Consider the following 21270-nt stretch of genomic DNA (forward strand, 5'->3'; position numbering starts at 1 on the left):
CAACAGATGCAGTGCCGCTTCTGACCAAGTGTTACTGAGACATTGTGTTATTATGCAAACAGTATAGTCTTTCAAAGTTCGAATCTGTGCAAAACGCAACGTCATCCGCTTTTATTAGATGTCACGCTGACCTTCATGAACGTGATTTTGATTGACATGCCATTAAAGGGCCCGGTCAGTTTCTTCGGCCTGGGGGTGGTGGATTATTTTTTGCCGACGTCAAAAAGTGACTGATCCCCTATTCAAACTTTCAAAAACATGGTGAATTATAGGGTGAACCCCCTATTCCAGCTTTTGAAAACAGGGAGACCCCGACAAAGGTAAAGCGTAAAACAGAGCGTTATAAATTATAACACAAAATTACTTCAAGTACAAAGTAATGACATCTGTTACTTGAGTTTCATGCATCCTGCAATCATCAGACTTCTTCTGTCTGATGATTGCAGGATGCATGAAACTTAAGTAACAGATATCATTACTTTGTACTTGAAGTAATTTTGTGTTATTATATATATATATATATATATATATATATATATATATATATATATATATTAATTTTTTGTATATTTTAAACATTCAGTCATTCTGTCTTTTAATGAAACTGTTGACATGTCAGTTGTAAGCTGAGATAGGAATCTCAAAGTTTCAATTTTAGTTTGAATACAGTATTTTGAATGAGCTTTCCACACTTTCTATGCATAACCAGATGTCCATAAATGGATGTCAATCATTGATATCAAAGAGAGAAAAGCACTAAATCAAAAACTTTGATGAGTGTTTAGACTTGCCAGCCATCCAATTACATCTCATGAGAATCCATAAAAAGCTACTTTTTGTAAGTTGTAGTCAAATCTGATGTGCGCAGTGTCTGAGAGGACCTTCTTTTAACGTTAGAACCATAAAAGCACAGCTAATAATGACAAAAACTGCCTTAGTCATGAAAAAACCCTTTTTACTGAAAACCCGTGACACAAAAGGACAAAAGTTGCATCAGTGTTTGTCATGTTTTTCATATGACTGCACATTTCATAATGATTAGTACACTTTGCAAAACAAAATTTGAATTTGCAAACATCCAGATATCTCTGATATGTTCTCTGATATATTAAAGTTACGCGCCCGAAGGACCCGCCGAAAAATGTAACTGAATGATGCAATTTGGGCTGCTATGATGTTTTGCAAAACAAACTTCCAATACGCAAACATACAGATATCTCTGTTATGTTTCTCTGATATATTAAAGCTACGCGCCCGAAGGGCGCACCGAAAAATATGTTTGATATATTAAAGTTACGCGCCCGAAGGTTGAGCCGAAAAAACAACTGAATGATGAAATTGGGATTGTACGATGATTATATGTAACTATGACCCCATGCTGTAATTCAAAAACACACTAACCCCTATTGAGCATTTCAATAACACGCCCCGCCCATCACCAAAGTAAAAAAAACAGGGTTACCCCCTAACTCTATGAATCCACCCCAGGCCGAAGAAACTGACTAGTCCCTAATGTTAAAAATATACAGCGATACGGTATGAGACATCTCAGAGACAACAACTAAAGACAGGTCATCTTCTATCTCGACATTTGACCTTTCCCTGTTATCAAAACAGCGTCGTTAACGCTAGCTCGCCATTTGACTAAGTATTTGCAGAGCAAAGTTAATCAAGCTTCTGTCGATATTTTTTTTTATTTCCGAGTGTATTTTCTTTCAGTAGTATTTCGAATGGAGGTTCGACAACTACACCCTACGGGTCATCATATCTGGGCTTTTCATATTCCAAACTGTGTTCTACATGGCCGTGGTGATGATTGGTCCGGCTCTGGCCTTCGAAGCAGGTATGCCATTCATATCACGTGCGACTCAAATACAGATGTGTTATCGTCTAACCGTCGGAATGGTAGGTCAGTGCAGGGTTGTGTTTGATAACACATTGAAGCATTTTCCACACTGATTTATTTGTTGCTGTCTACTGTATAGCGACTGATTTAGTGTCATAATAACTTACCTGGTGGCCACAAACTTTAAAATGTCAAATTAGATATCGTTCAGAAATCACAGTCATCCTTTACATCACTTCTCAGGGAAATGACACGAAAGTTCAAATATTGTTTTGCTTTGGTTAATTTCTGCAGTGAATGGAATTCCACTGGGCCTCAGCGTATTCATCACTGGTTGTATTTGTGTGTTCTACACGACACTTGTAAGTTCCACTTCCTGTTTTCCTGGCTATAATTAACTCGGATACCCTCTATTCATGCAGATGACCTGTAGACCGTAAATTTTGAATTATTTCCCTGGATTTAGATGTTCTGTTTGTAAAATGCATTGGCTTGTTCAGCCGGGAAAAAGCTCCGTCGAAACGCCTCATGTTCAACTTTTCTACGCACGCGGTATATGTTTACAGTTAATGTTATTGTTGATGTTTGAATTCTGTCCTGCACTAGAAAACATTGGTCAACAACAATCATATTGTGCAAAATGCATTCTGTTAGCAAGGCTAATATTTTGTATTTCAACATTCTTTTTGAAGAATAAGAAAACTTAGTTGTGTGTTAGCAAGTGAAGGCTAATACTTTTGTATTTCAATAAGAAATTTTACCTGTTTGATAGAGCAAAAATATTTTCAAAAGTTTCGGACATTGTACCTATAATCGATATCATATTTGATGAATATGTTTACTGCCCGCTGCTCCCTGGTTGACTATCCGTTGCTCTCGATTGTTCCTGATGCAGCATGATGTATTTGTTATTTGGTTCCATACTCATCGGAACAATCGATTATTCGATCTGCCATCACTGAAGAGGAGTGCGTGTGGCTGATCGCCATTTTCGTTCAAAGAGTTAAGAATTACAATCCGACCAACAAAAACACCAACGTGTACAGCGCAGAAGTTGTATAGCAAAATTCTTTAAATTCATAGATGATTTTTCAAGTACTATACCCGAGACTGTAGTGCTATACTTGAAGTTCCGATATTATCAACATTTTACGGGTATTTGATGTGAAAAGTCCAACCTCACGCAGAAGTGAGGTATGGACTGACAAGTTTTAGCTGTGGCCTCAACTAATCAGAGTTGGGCACTTTTTTATTCCAGGGAGGCATGAAGGCAGTGATTTGGACCGACGTGTTTCTTTTTATGATCATCCTCATCGATCTAATCCTCATCATCGTATTCGGGACCATCGAAGCTGGTGGACTTTCCCACGTGTGGGAGTTCAATAAAGCAGACGGCAGGCTTGCAGAAAGCCTCTTCTAGTCAGTGGGGCCATGTCTTACAAGTTACACACTGTATTTCATTTTCACATTCGAAATTAGACTTCTTCATTTCACCGAAGGAGACAAGGAGAGATATCGCAAACAGGGAAACGTCTTTCGCAGGCACTGCCCAGTAACTATTGAGAATTAAAAAAAGAAAGAAAGAAAGAAAGAAAACATTAAAATTAACATTGACATTAAAATTAGCTACCCATATCACATCCACACTACAGCAAATGATTTCTTCGGATTTCACAATCTGTCTCTCCGTTCAAATTAATTCCTGCCTTAGTCGGTTTGTAGGCCTACTTTCTTTTCTCTGTCTCCTCTCTCGATTTGCCTGTAATATCTCTGACTGTAGTATCTTTGTTTTTATGTCTGTCTGTCTATCTGTTTATATCTCAATCTGTCTATGTTTCTCTGTCTGTCTTCCCGTCAGATGTCCTGATGCCTGTTTCTTTTTTTCTCTCAATCCTCTTCGTTTCTTCGTCTCTGTTTCTCTTTTCTTTCTTATTTTAAGGCTTTAATTTTGTTGTATTCTTCTGAATAGCTTTCCGTTTGACATAACTGCAAGAGTGACATTTCTTGGTTGTGCTATCGGTGGCGGTGTGAATTACGCCGCCATTTTCCTTGGCCAAGCCTCGGTCCAAAGAATTATCAGTACCAAGAATATGAAACAGGCGAAGATGTAAGTTTTCTGTTTTCAGATAAATTCTCCCAAGGATATTTTGATTTCGTAGTGCATTTTACGGCCCAAAATTATCTAGCTAAATTATCAAGAGGTCAAAACATCCTATAAAATAAGCCGCTTTTATAAAAAAAAAACACCCCGGGTCTGTGCTTTTAATGATCATAGTGGAAAGAGGCAAATTTTGAATTAGGATAGAATGCTGTGTCTCATACTCTCCAATCATTGACAACGGTAAATTACAGATCATTTGTAAGAATGTACATTGTAATACTCGAAATACATTACCACAACACTTGATCATTGATAATCTCTGAATTTATTAAGTAAATATTTTACAAACACAGGAGATTTTGGAACAGCACATCTACCTGTCAGTTGGAATCTGTAATCTACAACTGATGCTTGCTATCTTCTTGTGTTATACCTAGTGAATATTTATTCGATTTTATTCGTTTATGCAGTCATTAATTGTCAGGTGCGTAGTTGCCTGGATAACAGAAAGATTGAGATAAATTTCAGTTGTTCGTGTCATTTCAAGTAGGACAGGTGTAGCTCATCGCTCAGCCCTACGGGGTCGATGACCTTTGTTGGCGCCATTCAAATAGGGCACAAATCTTGCCATAAAAGAGGTCATCTCGGTTTCTGTGTCTCCTCTAAAACTGTTAAATTCACTCATAATCTCTCTTTCAGATCTGTTATGTTAAACTTACCATTTCAGTGGATTTTCCTACCGATGACGTATCTATGTGGTCTTGTTGTCTACGCCTATTACAATAGTAAGGCCTTTTTCACATTACACTCGTATCCTTGTGCTGAACAAGATGGCGCAAATATCGTCACAACATATTTCCGTACAGTGCATACCAGTTTATTGTAATGCAAAACTCTGTTCAAGACAAGAAATGTCGACAAATCTACGAAGCATATCTTCACAAAGAGCGACAGTAGACAAAATTAAAGATCCATTAGCTGTAACTTCCCTGGTCATTTTTTTATTTTGTTTATTTCTGTGTATCATCTGCAGTTTCTGGTGTGAATCCCTGAACCATTGAGAAATTCCTAGTATTTAGCTCATATATATACCTTAAATGCATATAATCTGCATTGTTATTGTTTAAATTTTGTATTTAGGTCCGGACTAGAATACATTTATCAACAATAACAATGGTCATTTCACATATACAGGCTGTGTTGGCTAGCAAGACACCGGGCATTGGTCATGACGATCGCATTATAGTAAAATTATGTAGAGTAGTGAAAATTAGTCAACAGTTACAGCTAATGTCCCTTTAAGTTTTTAATGCAAATGAAAATCAAACTGCAACGAACTTTAAAGCCTTCCAACAAAGCGCCCCTCTCTCGTTTATTATACAGCAGAATTTTTTAACATGTGATCATCGTATTATTGCTTGCTCTTTGAACCTCTCTAGATTTCTTGACTCGAGTTGAAGCAGCCGTCAATGCCACGCTGCCGCCAGGTTGGTAATAATTATCAACAATCATATATCTGGTTAGTAGTTTTTACGCATGTAGTATGTAATATTCCGGCCATTAGCAAAAAAATCACCGAAAATGAAGTTCAATATTACGGAAACTAAATGACCTCTACTGGCAGTTTGTTAGGTTCATGCGATGAATCAAACATACATGGTAAGGTTCATGATGCCCTAATAATAAATGTATCAAACGTACCCATAAAAATGTGAATAAGTTTACTCATGAAACAATATATCAATCAATTTATGGTCTATTACTGAAACATCACGCGACTAGCAAGCCATATTTTGGTCCCTCTGCAGACCTGACCTTTCCATCGAATGACCACGGCGAAATAGAGCCTCGTTATGAACCCAATTATGAATCGTCTGATCAGGTAAGATTTCAACTTCATTAGTACGGCAAGCTACCTAATGTTATCAACATTTCGAAAGTACACTTTCACTGACTATAAGATGGATTATGTATCTCTAGATAGAATTGGAATAGTCACATACTTGTAGTACAATATCGGAGGACAGAGCGGAAAAATATCGTTGCTAAGTGACTCTTGAATGTTGTGATTAGATATAGAGACAATGGGACTTGATAAGCAATTAATTATTATAAATATTTATATATTCTCTTTGTATTAACATCAAAATATTCAACAGGGATTTTTGACTGAATATATATATATATATATATATATATATATATATATATATATATATATATATATATATATATATATATATATATATATAAACATACACTTTTAATGTTGTCGAGGTTCCGTCTCGATTATTAGGGCAAGACACGTATTAGCGGTCATTTGCGTGGCAACCTTTGACCCAAGAAAGATTGTAATCGTCATTTTTCTTCAACTCTTCAAGTCTGTAAATCTATATGAACCGCTCTGCTCTACATGTCATTAATTAAATGTCCAATGACTATTCTGATGGTATCAGAAAGTAATTGTTCCGGAAAAAATTGGAGTTGGCGGATTGCAAATCTGCCCCACACTACCCATTGCGCACCTGAAGGTCGTTATTTACATAAAGAGGAAAATATCATATTGATTGATTGGTGATAAATTTTCATACTAGTTAGCTCCCTCGGTCATAAAGATCGATTTACAAGGAGGATGAGTGAAAAATGAAAAAAAAATATCGAAAGAATTGCAAAAACGGGACAACAGGAGACAACATAACAATGGATGAGTTTCAAATCAAACAAGATGAAACTTGCTAGGCTAAAATGGGATATAATGATCGAAACGTTTTGTTTTGCAGATATTGATTTATTTTGTCAGCGATCAGTTTGGTCACATCAGAGGGTTCATGGGTCTGTTTATATCTTGCATATTTGCCGGAACATTGAGGTTAGTAATCAGTGTATTTGATCTCCATGCCAGGTCACAGCGTCTGTTTCTCTAAAGTTAGCGACAGACTATCAGACATGCGAAAAGTCTGTTGTCGATTTCTTCTTGTCACCTGTCTCTGCATTCCCTAATGTCTTACTGAGCACACCTGTCTCCCTACTTATAATTCATGTCAGTAAATATTTTGTCTAAACCGTCTCTAAAATAGTATTCATTACAGAAGCTGCATAGCACTGCGTGTCCTCAATGATTCTTGAAACTAACTGAAAGATGCATTTGAATAACTCGTGATCTTGCTTAAAATCTCCCTATTATCGGTATGTGCCATCGTCTTCCTTTCAATGCAGCACTGTGTCGTCCAGCTTGAACGCCCTCATCGCCGTAACTTTGGAAGACTTTGTGAAACCATGGAGACGATGGCGCTCAAAGCGCACCAAGAAACCAGTCTACGTTAATGACAGAGTCGACACCATAGCTGGAAAAGTAATGAGTAAGCCCGTTTAACATTATTTGTGACTGTAGTGAAACTTGCCGACTTTGTCGTTCAAAAGGGAATAATTTGCTGCAGTAGGCGAAGATAGACTTTTCCAAGCGCATGTTCTGGGATTTCAACCAGTAAAGGCTTTTTAGATTCAGACCGTTGGCCATATTTTAGTAAAGCACATGTTTTAAAAAACCGAGTACACACGTACGCGCGTTGTCAGTGTCGCAATGTAAATGTAATTTACACCGCAGACAGTCTCAATAATACCAGGGGTGGGCATTTCCATGATGTCTTGATGACATTTATCTCAGCACATTCAGTATTCCCCCAGTAAAATAGTCCCACATCCAGTTTTGTCGTTCACATACATTCGCTTGTCTGTTGGACCGTCAGAATGGGGCAATTCTAGTCCGAAACAAGACATTCGATGGTTAAGAAGTTAAGATCATTTGTTTTTTTTTTCATTCTAATTCAAAATCATTACAACCAACATCATTCAATACACATGCATGGTTCTCTTCAATTTTCGTAAATAAAGCCAACCTTTCCAGCAATCAAATATTGAACGCATACGTACATTAGAAGTCATCGTCCTAATCCTTATTTTCATGTTGATCTTCTGAAATGTCTGATTTTTCCCTTCAAAATATTTTAATTGCAGCTATCGTCTACGGTATATTGGCTATTTTTCTGGCATATGTGGCCTCGTATATGGACTCTTTGATAACGATGGGAAATACTATCTTTGGAACATCCGGAGGTCCCATTCTCGGATGCTTTCTCCTAGGGTTCTTCTGGAAAAGAACAACTGGATTGTAAGTACATAGGAATCTCGAATCTCGAATCTATTAATCTCGTGTTTTGAAGTCGGAAAGCGCCCTCAAGAGAGACGAAGCTTTTTGAAATTTTATGTTCCAAAGTGCCCCGTACTAGCTTCACGCGTGCTCTTATTTTGTTGTTTATTGTTTGTACCTATATTTAATAATACCCTTTATCCGATCACAAAACAACCAGAAAGAATAACGACGAATCCTACGCCTCAGAATATCAATACCTTGAAATTTTCATAAACTAGTATTGGCAGCACAAGGAAGGGTGGTAGGCCTATTTCAAGTGCCCGTCAATTTTGATTCATTAATTTGTTTCCCCTATCCAACAATTTGCAAGGTGAACATGGGTTGTTACTCGTTCATAAAGGAGACACTAACACAAATTTACCTAACAAAAAGAAGGAGCAAAAATTTCGAGGTCACAAATGTGAAAAGTGCTACTGGCATTGTCAATACATACTTGGTTGTTTAGCGTACTTGCCGCGATGTCAATCTATGTCATACCAAACTACAAGGTATACTTTGCGACTGAGCTGTCCAATGTAACATATATTGAACTTCACACACAGCATCGAAGAGTTTAAGTATATGCTTTCCTATGACTTCTTGATCAAACATAAACACTTCATTATTTGACGAGGCATGATTCACATTGCAATTTCCCCAACAAACTCCAACAGAGCTGCAGTGTTCGGCGCCCTCATAGGATTTGCAATGGGCTGCTGGGTAGCGGTGGGTGCAGTGTTATACAGTGATAGACTTGACGAAGTACTTCGGATATATTCGGTAAGTGGATTTAGCTTCGACCAAGATTTGGTTAGGGCATTCCCGGAATGTCAGTACCGTGAAAATTATCTCAGTGCATCTGCAGTTGCCGATATTGACGGTATTTCCGGAATCGGAGACACAATCCCTTAAAGATGTCTCGTCTATATGTCATCGATTAAAAAGTTCCACTTCATGAACGGATTTCAAGTTTGACAACTGTTCATAGGTGTCGTTACTGTCCAGATCACCATCATTAACTGTCGAATAACATTTATTTAAACTTTCTTACCAACAGATGTCATTTCTTTGGTACGGGACTTTCAGCTGTACTATTACTGTGGTGGTGGCTGTCTTGTTCAGTGAAATCCATCGATGTGTTTCTAAGTCAGAGCGGGAGAAATCAAAAGGGATCGACGCAGCTCTTCTCGCAGGATGTCTCAGGTAATAGAGGTGTTTGATAAAACCATGATACGCTCCTCCTAAGCTCAAGACATTCGCGCAAAACAAAATGCGAGAACTGATTCACAAACAAACAAACAATTTGACGCGTCTTTGTAAGTGTAAACAACGATGCGCCTCAAGTACAGATATTCTGACCCTCAATTTTCAAATACTTTTCGGCTAAGCCGCTTCTTGGGGCTCATTTTTAAGCTTTCGGAAAAACTAAATTTGTCGCCGTATAAGTTTTGTGAAAAAAAATAATTGTTCTTCACAGGCCGAAAGATTGGAAGTCAAAATACGTGACCGATAGCAAAGACGACGAAAGAAAGGACAGCGACGATGCAGACAACGATGAAGAGCGCCACGATAAAGGGTCCATGAGCGTGTTTGAAAATTTTGCCTATGATGATGACTACGACGACGGGGCCAATGACGGCACGGACACATACATGAACAACAGGCATCGCAATAACATACGGATAGAAGCCAGGAATGGAGAAATTCTAATCCATCCCATGGGAATAGAAGAACTATTCGTAAACGAGACCACGCAAACCTCCTACTTTTGAGTTGAGATGGGAATGCACTATCTGCCCAGGGTTTGCAGATCTGGACAAAGTCCTCTACGGAAGGCAGTCTCAACTCTGCGGCACGGCACCTTCTATATTCCTGTTGTCTCTGTGATGTTGTTTTTGCTGCCTTTTTTGTGCGGACAATAACGATTCTATGAAAGCCCGTAAGGGACATTTTGTATGGCGAATAAAAAACAATTATCGCGTGAGCACGAGATAATTTTTGAAGAATTTCTAGCCCAAAGGAGTCCTAATTTCTGACTGGGTAATACCTACCATTCATTTGCCACACGGGTTGTCATTTTATTTTATTTTTATTTTATTTTATTTGATACACAGATCAACGGGCAAACCCACTTACAGATCTGTTTTGTTTCTTGTACATTTAAGTGAATGATAAGTCTGTCATTGAACCTAAATATCCATCTACTCATTACATCTCCACTGGCCATTTCTCTAACAACTTCGCTTGTGGTTTGACACAGTATTATCAAGAAAAAGATGATATTACAGGTGAATATAGGCAAAATTTGTATCAATCTACTTTGGCATTATAAATATAATTGCTAACTCGCAATTGGACCATGCATTTTTGTGATTATTATATGCTTAATTAAGTAATGCAGTATCTGGTTAGCTGTGTCATCTCTCAGATTGCATGAATTATCATATATTAATCAGCGAGAAATCCGAGAGACTACACAAACTTCCTGCCTTTGAATTTAGAATGTACTGTCTTCCAAGGGTTTACACATGTGGGACAGATCCATGTAGGGAATTCAATTGTACGGCATGGCCTTCTATAGGTGTGTTGTTTGCCTGATATATTTGCTGTTTTTCTTTTCTGCGGACAAAAATGGTTCTATGAAAGCCCGTAAGGCACACTTCGTATAGCAATGAAAATATGATTATCTCGTGAGCACGAGATAATTTTGAACAACTTCTTACACACGCTAAAGAGTCCTAATTTCTGATTGGAAATACCTACCATTGGCCATACCGGGTTGTCAGTTTTGTTTCTCCCACATTAAAATGAATGATGACTCTGTCATTGAGTGTATACATTCACTTACTCACTACATCTCCACTGGCCATTTCTCTAACAACTTCGCTGTGGTTTGACACAGCATCGTCAAGAAATGAATATGCAGACTTTGTATAAGTCAACTTTGGCAAAATATGTCCAATTGTTCACTTGCAATAGGGCCATGCATTTTTATGATTATTATATGCTTTAACTGATGCAGTATGTTTACCTGTGTAATATCTCACATGGCGTGAATTATCATATTTAATGAGAAAATAATCCCTATTCAAACTGAAAAGACACAGCTCTACGAATTATACGCTCTTAGTTTTCAGACGCAATGACCATCTTACATGTTAAATGAAAAAGTGAAACAGATTTGGTGGGAAATGGTGATTCTAACCGACCAAGTTTTATAGAAAGGATGGAAAGTTTAACCGTAGTATGTATGTAGGTGGGGTATATGTAAAGGTGAAATATAGGGAGGCAGGAGGGTATTTTAAGTAGCTGCGTTACATTTTGACATTTTTAAACAATACTCGTTTAAACATCCAAAGGTATACTATTTTGACATTGCTTGCGTACTTTTGTTTGTTTGTGTTTTGTACAATTTTTGGTATAATCAAAACGGAGATATATAAATCATAAAATATGACGTCAGTGCATACTGTACACGCCTTCTTATCAAATACTTAACAAAAGTGTGATTTTTATCATCTTGTCAAATCATCGATCAATTGGTGCCGATGTCGCCTTATCACACAAAGGACTTCTCAGCTGCCTCTTATGTGCGTTTGCAATTCAATGAGTCAAGTTAAGTCGGTTGAGGTTCGCTACATACAGTCCTCGTTCGGATCAACAACTGACGGGCTACATTTTGACGTCTCTGTACGAAACATACAAGAATCTGTCAAGGGACCTGGTACTGAACACTGCGAACATGTCATCGTCCGACTACTCACTGTGGCCGCTAGATATCGTCGTATTTGTTGCGATTTTACTCTTTGTTGCCGCTCAGGGGATATATCATGGTTGGAAGAAGCAAAGGTCTACGGAAGAGTAAGTACCGGTAGACGAAACTTTGTCACCAGGAGTTAACTTGGATTCGTCAATAAACTAGGCACATTCGATTCTCTAACCCACACAATAAAGCTTTTTTGTGTGTGTCTGAGCTCGATTGTATGTTCTGAGCCAGAACGCCTGCAGCTGCTATCGGCTGTAGGCCATGGTCACAGGTGAAAATTTTGTAACGTAGAGTCATGATGAACGTGTTGCAAACAAAGCACACGGTGATAAAAACAACAAAACTTTTGGTCTTTACGGTAGTCTGGCAGTAATACTTCCAGCAATCGGGGCATTTGAAATTTCGGATACACTCATTACTTTGTCGTCTAATATATTAAAAATTGCCATGGTCCCCTTTAAAGATGGGCTGCAGATTCAGTTGGCGACGAGGAAAGGTATGGTTTCCGAGAAAATCGATGGTTCATCATGGCCAGGGAAGGGAAGCCATCCGCCAGAAAATGAAATCGTATATCGATCATTGCATACGACTGATGCATTAAGTCTCAACAGGTCAGAGGATGACGTCATCTTGATCATAGACGAGATCAAGATGGCAGTTGCCGAATGTTGACAAATTTGCATTCTCTTCATTCACTGTCGAGATCGTTTTCACAATATATATATATATATATATATATATATATATAGAGAGAGAGAGAGAGAGAGAGAGAGAGAGAGAGAGAGAGAGAGAGAGAACTGTCAGTCCACTGAGCACAACGTCAGACGTGTTTTGTTTCCGGTGATGTAGTAGATCTGAGCACTGTCGCAAGCGAGCATGGTCTCACTTTACTGATGAAGCGGTTTTGTCATCCGTGTGGATAGACATGGAAAGCAAAGATCAAAAGACAGGAAAGATTTATCATGATGCCTTCTTCTCTTCTTCCAGGTACTTGACGGCCAATCGAAGCATGAGCGGACTCCCAGTCGCCATGTCCCTGCTGGTGTCATTTACGTCGGCCGTAGCGTTGCTAGGGACACCTGCCGAGATTTACATCTACGGATTGGGATATGCTGCATATCTGTTCTGCTTTCTCTGGGTCTATCCACTGGTAGCGTATCTCTATGTACCTGTCTTCCAACCTCTGCGCCTTACAAGTGCATATGAGGTCAGGTTACACACTCTGCTTTATTTGTTTTGCTAAATTTTGTTTACAGGTCATGTCACCGCATGTATGTCTTCAAGTTTAAGATCGCCGAAGAGCATGACAAAGAATTTTCCGGGTACCAAACCATGACAGATATTTTACAGTCTGTGCACATATCCCTTTGTAAAGTGTTATCAGATACATTCTTTTCCTCCCACATTAATTGTTTCGCTATTTAAGGTGAAAACAAAGTCGTGCTCCCTGTAATGACGGCGTAGGTCGTAAAAGACATAAATATTAAATTTTGTCCTTTGTCAATGCAATAGATGGAATGCCGCCTGGGACCACATGTTATTATATGTTATCATTTCACAGAGTGCATTCGTTCAAAGTTCCAACGTGCAAAATGCATCATCCGTTTTTATGAAGTGTCACGCTGACCTTCCTTGACGGATTTCGATTGACATGCCGCTAAAATATAGAGCACTACGGTATAAGACACCACAGAGACAGCAACCATACAGAGGTCACCTTCTATCTCGACCTTTGAACTCTCTCTTTTCTCAAAACAACGCCATAAACGCCAGCTCGCATTTGGACTAAATATTTAAAGAAAGCAAATCAAGCTTCTTTCCAGATTGTTTCTCGGTTTATTTACTTTCAGTAGTACTTCGAATGGAGGTTCGACAACTACACCCTACGGGTCCTCATATCTGGGCTTTTTATATTTCAAACTGTGTTCTACATGGCCATTGCGATGATTGGTCCGGCTCTGGCCTTCGAAGCAGGTATGTCATTCATATCACGTGCGACTGAAAGGTAGGTCAGTTTTATCGTTTGACCGTCAGAACAGTAGGTGCTGAGTGGTGTCTGATAACATATGGAAGCATTGAACACTGATTTATTTCTTGCTGTCTACTGAATAGCTACTGATTTTGATCTACGTACCTGCTGGCCAAAACCTTTGTACAATGCCAAATTAAATATCATACTTCTAAGGGAAATGACAACAAAAAGTTTAAACACTGTTCTGCTTTGTTTAATTTCTCCAGTGTATGGAATTTCCCTTGGCATTAGCATATTCATCAACGGATGTATTTGTGTGTTCTACACGGCAGTTGTAAGTCCCTCTTCCTTTTTTCCTGGCTATGAGAAAACCCCATTAACTCGGATACCCTCTATTCATATACGATGACCCGCAGGCACTGAAAAGCCCAATAAAACTTTGATTTATTGTCCTGTATTTTTGCTCTGTTTGTAAAATACACTTGGTTGTTCTGTCCCCACCCTCACAAACCGCGTTGAAATGCGCTGTGCTCAGATTTTACGCGGTATATGTTTACTGCTACATGTTAAATTATTTCCCTGGATTTTGTTCTGTTTGTAAAATGCACTCGCTTGTTCTGCCAGAAAAACTGCGTCCCAACGCTTCATGTTGAACTTTACTTCGCACGCGCTATATATTTACAGTTGAATGTCATTGTTTTTGTTTCAATTCTGTTCCGCAATTCATTTGTCAACAGCAAATGATATTGTGCAAAATGCATTCTGTTAGGACGGCTAATATCTTGTACTTCGACATTCATTTTGGAGAATAAGAAAATTTAGTTGTGTGTCAGCAACTTTAGTTGTGCATTTCAAGAAGATTTTTTACCTGTTTGATAGAACAAAAGTATTTTCAAAAGTTTCGGCAATTGTCCCCACAGTCGATGTTATATTTAATGAATAGGTTGACTGCCCCTTGCTCCCGATTGTTCCTGATGCAGCATGATATATTTCGTATTCGGTTCCATACTCATCGGAACTATCGGTTACACGATTTGCCATCACTGAAGAGGAGTGCCATTTGTTGGTCGCCATTTTCGTTATGCAAGTTGACTCAGACCAACAAAAACATCAACGTTATGGTATAGCGCAGAAGTTGTATAAAGTAGCGAAATTATTGTTTAGCTTCCTAGATTTTTTTTCAGGTACTCTATTAGAGACTGCAGCGCTATGGTTGAAGTTCCGATATTATCTACATTTTACGGTCATTTGATGTGAAATTCAAACCTCACGCAGAAGAGCGGTATGGACTGACAAAATTAGTGGTTGTCTCCACTCATTAGAGTTGGGCACTTTTTTATTCCAGGGAGGTATAAAGGCAGTGATTTGGACAGACGTGTTTCTTTTTATGATCATCCTCATCGATCTAATCCTCATCATCGTATTCGGGACCATCGAAGCTGGTGGAATGTCCCACGTGTGGGAGTTCAATAAAGCAGACGGCAGGCTTGCAGAAAGCCTCTTCTAGTCAGTGGAGCCATATTTTATAAGTTTACACACTGTATTCCAGTTTCACATTCGCAATTAGTTAGACATCCTCATTTCACCGAAGGAGACAAGGAGAGAGTTAACAGAAAGGGACGTCTTTCGCAATAGGCACTGCTCAGTAACTATTTTGAATTCATATGGCAAATGTAATCCGGCAAAATGGAAAAAACGGCGAAATGAAGACATAAAGAAATTAAGAAACTCAAAAATAGAGAAATAAATCCGACAAACAGCAAATTATATAACCACTGTTAACAGACGGTCGATTCGATATGAATTACTCACGCTACTAACTCTCCCTATGGTCCCCTGGCAATCTTTTTACAGCATCCCTAAGTGACTTATTTGCTCCCACGTGGCTTTACCTATTTGTCCCCGGGTCGGATTTGATGGTACCTACACGCTCCGAAGATGGAGCTGTAGCACTATTTAGAGCTTGAAGTATGCCGCAATACGACAACACAAGGCGCCCAGAACTCTGGTCGATGATGATGATGGGCCAATTATGATATCGCACACCGGATCGCGCAAATATGGGGAAAGTCAACAATGATTGACTCTCTTGAACAAACCAGGCTTCACTTCTTAGGCTGCGTTCAATAAAAATGGTGAGGGGGGGGGGGGGAGGAATCGCGATTGAAATCTTATTTTTTTCAGATACCCCCTCTCAATACCCCCCAAAATTTTCAAGTCCCCCCGTCTATATGATCAAACATTTTCGAGTCCGCTCCAAATTTTCATATAGCCACATATTTATTAGGAATTCACGCAGAGTGAAAATAAACATGCATTGCGTAGTTCTCACGAATATGTTCGATACTACCTCTTATCAGCATACAGCCATAGAACTAGGGCAAGTTCTTAAATTGATTCATTTTTAAATGCATATAGTGGACTTTTGGATTTATCAGTTCAAGCCGACTTTAGTTTATCCAACTCTGGCCAGGTCAATGGCACCAGCTGAAAAGCACACAAAACGACAATCATGAGAACGTATACAAATTGTGAATTCTTGGCTACATTTTGCCAAATTGTGAAAACTGAGCACAGTAAACTTCCGAAAACATATTTTTTTTCAAAAGTACAAGACATATACAACTTAGATGGTACTTTATTTAATAAATTTATAAGTAAATGTTTTACAAAATTGACAATACTGGCAGGTTAAAATATTCCGTCAAATAAATGTTTTAATCTCAGACGTTTTTGGGTGTGTTAATGGCAAATTTGGTAAAAAATAAATTATTCCATTTAGTCACACATTTTTAGCTCACGTGTTCACACACGTGAGCTAATGTCATAGTGATGTCTGTTTGTCTGTCTGTCCGTGTGAGTGTGTGTGTGTGTGTGTGTGTGTGTGTGTGTGTGTGTGTGTGTGTGTGTGTGTGTGTGTGTGTCTGTCTGTCTGTTTACATGATAACTCAAAAACGCCTGAACAGATTCAAGTCAGATTTGGTGTACAGGTACCATATGCTATTTGCAAGAACTGATTAGATTTTGGTTAGTGTTGCTTGCATATTAATGAAGTTATGACATATCATTTTTTTATATAATGGTTTCCCTATGGAGATAGTAATGACAGTGTCGACATATATCAAGAAATACTGCACAACTTTTCATGAAACTTTTCACAAATAACAATCTCAGAACATTATGATGATACTGTGAGTGTCATGTCAATTATCTGCTCATTTGCATATTTAATGAACTTTTGTAATTAGTGATATAACTCTGAAATTCCTGCACCAAATTTGATGATACATGCAACAACCATTGATCTGATATATATCTAATTGTACTGAGAAACATTGGGCAGTGTCATATTAACAAATAGCGCATTTGCATATTTTATGAAATTTTGTAATTAGTCATATAACGCCGACATAATTGCACTAAATTTGATGAAATCTGCTGCAGATACTGATCCCACAGATATCTAGTTGTGGTGTAAAGCATTTAGTAGTATAAAGTTAATTAAGGGTTCATTTGCATGTTTATTGAACTTGTAATTAGTGATATAACTCTGAAATTACAGCACCCAATTTGGTGAAACCTGCTACAGATATTGATCTGATAAATATCTAATTGTACTGAAAAGTATTAGGCAGTGTCAAGTTAAGAAATAGCTCATTTGTATATTTTATGAAGTTTTATAATATGTCATACAACTCTGAAATAAATGCACCAAATTTGATGAAATCTGCTGCAGATACTGATCTCACAGATATCTGATTGTGTTATAAAGCATTTAGTAGTGTCAAGTTCATTAAGGGTTCATTTGCATATTTAATGGACTTTGTAATTAGTGATATTACTCCGAAATTACAGCATTAAATTTGATGAAACATGCTACATATGTTGATCTGATAGATATCTAATTGTCCCATGAAGCATTGAGCAGTGTCAAGTTAATAAACAGCTCATTTGCATATTAAATAAAGTTTGTAATTAGTGATTTAACTCTGAGAGTACTGTGTGAAAGTTGATGAAACCTGCTACATATAATGATATAACCGATATCTGATTGTTTTGTGAAGCGTAGTTCTATTAATGAACCCTGTTGTAAAACACGTGAGCACATTCAATTCACATCTGGTTTCATTTAAATTAGAGTCGTTACTGTTCAAACGTTTACTTTTGTGTCATTGTACGGTGAAATGTGAAAATTTCATTGGCTACATCATAGACCCTGGAGCGAGACTGCATGAACTTGAAATGAATGGTTTTATATATTGATTTTTAGTGATTTGAGAAAAAATGTGACTTTTAATCGTAGATTTGTATAAAATCAAGCATGGTGACCCTACCTTTTTTCTCTAATATTTGATTATTCTCATATGCCAGAATTCAAAAATCCATGGTAATTGTTAAGTCTCCTAGTCTTCTATGTGTTGCTCTCTGGCCTGATCTTGTGTACAAGTACATGTATGTTTTACTGTCAATTGAGTGTCCTATGACCCAAACTCTTCTTAAACTACATCAGATATCAGAGCTATCACTGTCGCTGTGGGTATATAGTGACAGTGTCACTGCCCGTAGGCAGTAGCAGGGCAGTAGCTGTATTAACTTTGTATTTTTACAATATATAATTGTTCAGTTTATACAGCTGCGTTCCTTTTCTACTCCCTACAGCATGTTGAATTTTCCAGTATTCAGCTTGCCAAGACAGCCTATGTGTACCATGCCTTTGTATCATTGACAAATAACTTTCCTTCTGAACTCTAATTCAATTATCAACATTATTTAGACAGACGTGCTTTGTTGACAAACTGAATATTGTGTATTTCAGCATGCTGTAGAGAGACACAAAGAAACTTTATTTGATACATTGCAACGAAATATTGAAAATAAATTATCAACAGTTGCAGCTCCTGTCCCATTACAAGGCCAACTTGTTGTTTACGAATATTTAATGACATTCATACATTTTTCGACTTTTTCGATTAAATTCAGTCACAAAATGCGACAAAATCGTTGTAGATTTTGTTTTGATTATTACTAACATTAGAACCATTGGACGATATCAAAATGTTGGGAGCAAAACATTTTCAGGTGCCCCTTTAGGCAGAGCAAAACTTTCTAGTCCCCCTCGACTACCCCCAGAATTTTTGAATCCCCCTGAATTCCTCGAGCCACTTTTTGTGAACGTAGCCTTAGAGGGAAGATGGCTATCATCAAACTAAAAGGAGGGCATACACAACAGTATAGGGCTACTGATGAAGGGACCCACTTCGGTCCTGAAACACCATTAGGACGAATGACAAGCATATCAAGCATAATTTAGGTGGCATTCGCCGAATAGCATTAGCCTTCCGTGTTGCGTTCGATTTCCACGCTGTAGCAACTGATTTCAGCGGATTTCTACGATGGCCGAGAGAGTTCTTCCATGCAAATTCAAATGCAAAATTCAAAATGCAAAATTCAAAATTCAAAATTCAAAATGCAAAATGCAAAATTCAAAATGCAAAATGCAAAATGCAAAATTCAAAATGCAAAATGCAAAATGCAAAATTCAAAATTCAATATTTGACGACTCGGAGGCTTGACAGGCGCCATCTTGGTCGAATATTTATGATAGCTAGATTTTCACAACTATTTTGTACGATGGCCGAGAGAGTTCTTCCAATGCAAAATGCAAAATGCAAAATTCAAAATGCAAAATGCAAAATTCAAAATGCAAAATGCAAAATGCAAAATTCAAAATGCAAAATGCAAAATTCAAAATGCAAAATGCAAAATGCAAAATGCAAAATGCAAAATGCAAAATGCAAAATTCAATATTTAGAAACGAGGCTTGACAGACGCCATCTAGGTCGGATATTTACGATGGCTAGATTTTATTAACTATTTTGAGTTCTCCATCAAAGATTGCTTTCTCATTTTATAGTTTCGATCTAAAGCATTTGTTTGTGATCTTGGCCGTGAAAAGTATAAATCTGGCGACCACATAATTACAGCGGCATGGTTGATTTTCTGATGATATGACAACAAACGGACAGTTTTTATATGTTGCCTATACAGGGTAAAATACTTCCTTTTAGTCAATATTACGGTCTTTTCGGAATACAAGTGATAGGGATACGACAAGCCATCATAAGCATAACAGAAAAATAGTGGTATTTTTACATTTGACCATGTTGACCTAATATTGTATATGTAAACCTTATATTCAGGGAACCAAGGTTTCATAGAGCTTGTTATTAAAGGGACATAAGCTGTAACTTGTGGCACTTTTTTTAGTACTCTGCTTCTGTATATTAACTACCGTGTCTGACCCCAATCCTTTATCATGCTGAAATTTCGAGTATCCTTTTTGTCAATACAGCTTGTATGTGTGTAATCCGTGGCATTATTAGGCCAACCATATTTCGATGAGGAAATCAGAAAAAGACATGATAAATTATGTCTTAATTGCAATTTTTTACAGATTTCAGACCCAAGGAAATGACGTTTACAAGCTAATTTTACATAAACCGCTGCGATTTTGTGAACGAATTCGCAAATTTAAATTGCGCGAGGTGCGCGATACATTTTGCGGCCAGGCATTTTTCTAGTTTGGAAAGAGAAAACATTTGTGTGGAATGGGCTTTAAATTGATATTTACGAGTGTTGACTAGCAATATTGCGCATGAAGTAGTTGCTCTTGTGCGACGTGTTCTGTCTTATGCGTGCAACAAAATCGAATATTGCAATTTGATACACTGCACCTTATTTCGGATATGCGATTTTCGATATTAGTTTGGACCCGACAATGTTACATTTTTAGTGATAATCCCGACTCACTGAGACTGATACATTTTAGACAAAACATCCATCAGCGCCTATACTGTCAACAGTTTCCTCAATAGCTGGTGTCTACATGTAAAAGTGCGCTCCTTCCTGCCATTGTGATACTTTCTGATAAAACTGCCAAGTTAGTGTCTATGCTGAGCCGCTGTTAACTCAGCCTGAGGCTGATCTGAAAGTCTGGCACAAGGACAGCTATGGATCTAGAACGGCTGTCAGTCGATGATAGTTATATAAAGGCACTTCTTCAAGTTGATCCCGGGAAAAGTGAAAAAAGAAAGTAAGAAAAGATACCGAGCTGTAGAGAACTGCAAATTAATTACGTGTTTATAACCCCCATCAATTATTTTATGCTGAATAAGGAACGCATCTAGCCGAAAAGTAGGTACCCTGAAACTTTTTCCACTCTGGCAAACGCAAATAACAGCTCTATTGGGATGGGGGGGGGGGGGGAGAGCATGGTGACCATGTGCCGTCTTTTTCGGAAACAAAGCAGAGTAACTCGTTTGTAATTAAATATGCCTGACTGAAACTTTCATTTAAATTGAAACTTATTATGTTTGGCATAGCCGTCCGACTTGCG

General features: G+C 37.9%; 2 protein-coding genes and 1 long non-coding RNA gene across 5 annotated transcripts in view; 2 read left to right on the forward strand and 1 right to left on the reverse strand.

Annotated features, from left to right (window-relative positions):
* LOC139150107 (sodium-coupled monocarboxylate transporter 1-like) overlaps window positions 1-11680 on the forward strand; it is a 13300-nt gene extending 1620 nt beyond the window's left edge. Inside the window, exons 3-15 of the mRNA XM_070722277.1 lie at window positions 1723-1843; window positions 2141-2208; window positions 3105-3265; window positions 3816-3953; window positions 4647-4732; window positions 5387-5434; window positions 5756-5829; window positions 6728-6816; window positions 7164-7306; window positions 7962-8115; window positions 8811-8916; window positions 9194-9339; window positions 9614-11680. Coding sequence (XP_070578378.1) covers window positions 1723-1843; window positions 2141-2208; window positions 3105-3265; window positions 3816-3953; window positions 4647-4732; window positions 5387-5434; window positions 5756-5829; window positions 6728-6816; window positions 7164-7306; window positions 7962-8115; window positions 8811-8916; window positions 9194-9339; window positions 9614-9908 — 1629 coding nt within the window. The 3' untranslated portion in view covers window positions 9909-11680. The remainder of the gene's footprint in view (window positions 1-1722; window positions 1844-2140; window positions 2209-3104; window positions 3266-3815; window positions 3954-4646; window positions 4733-5386; window positions 5435-5755; window positions 5830-6727; window positions 6817-7163; window positions 7307-7961; window positions 8116-8810; window positions 8917-9193; window positions 9340-9613) is intronic.
* LOC139150109 (uncharacterized) lies at window positions 7165-8005 on the reverse strand. The gene is made up of 2 exons (XR_011556193.1): window positions 7878-8005; window positions 7165-7291 (listed from the first exon to the last, which is right to left on the reverse strand). It is a non-coding gene; the product is annotated as an uncharacterized lncRNA (long non-coding RNA).
* A 17-nt stretch (window positions 11681-11697) lies between the features above and the next one.
* The window catches only part of LOC139150105 (sodium-coupled monocarboxylate transporter 1-like), a 53396-nt gene continuing 43823 nt past the window's right edge, over window positions 11698-21270 (forward strand). The window contains exons 1-5 of one of the 3 annotated variants that reach the window (XM_070722275.1): window positions 11698-11997; window positions 12890-13109; window positions 13756-13876; window positions 14141-14208; window positions 15220-15380. In XM_070722275.1, coding sequence (XP_070578376.1) covers window positions 11879-11997; window positions 12890-13109; window positions 13756-13876; window positions 14141-14208; window positions 15220-15380 — 689 coding nt within the window. In that variant the 5' untranslated portion in view covers window positions 11698-11878. Of the gene's footprint in view, window positions 11998-12889; window positions 13110-13752; window positions 13877-14140; window positions 14209-15219; window positions 15381-21270 lie in introns of those variants that run through there. The other 2 variants (XM_070722274.1, XM_070722276.1) reach the window with 2 other exon arrangements.

Source organism: Ptychodera flava, chromosome 14 (genome assembly GCF_041260155.1).
Source record: "Ptychodera flava strain L36383 chromosome 14, AS_Pfla_20210202, whole genome shotgun sequence".
NCBI classification, from domain to species: domain Eukaryota; kingdom Metazoa; phylum Hemichordata; class Enteropneusta; family Ptychoderidae; genus Ptychodera; species Ptychodera flava.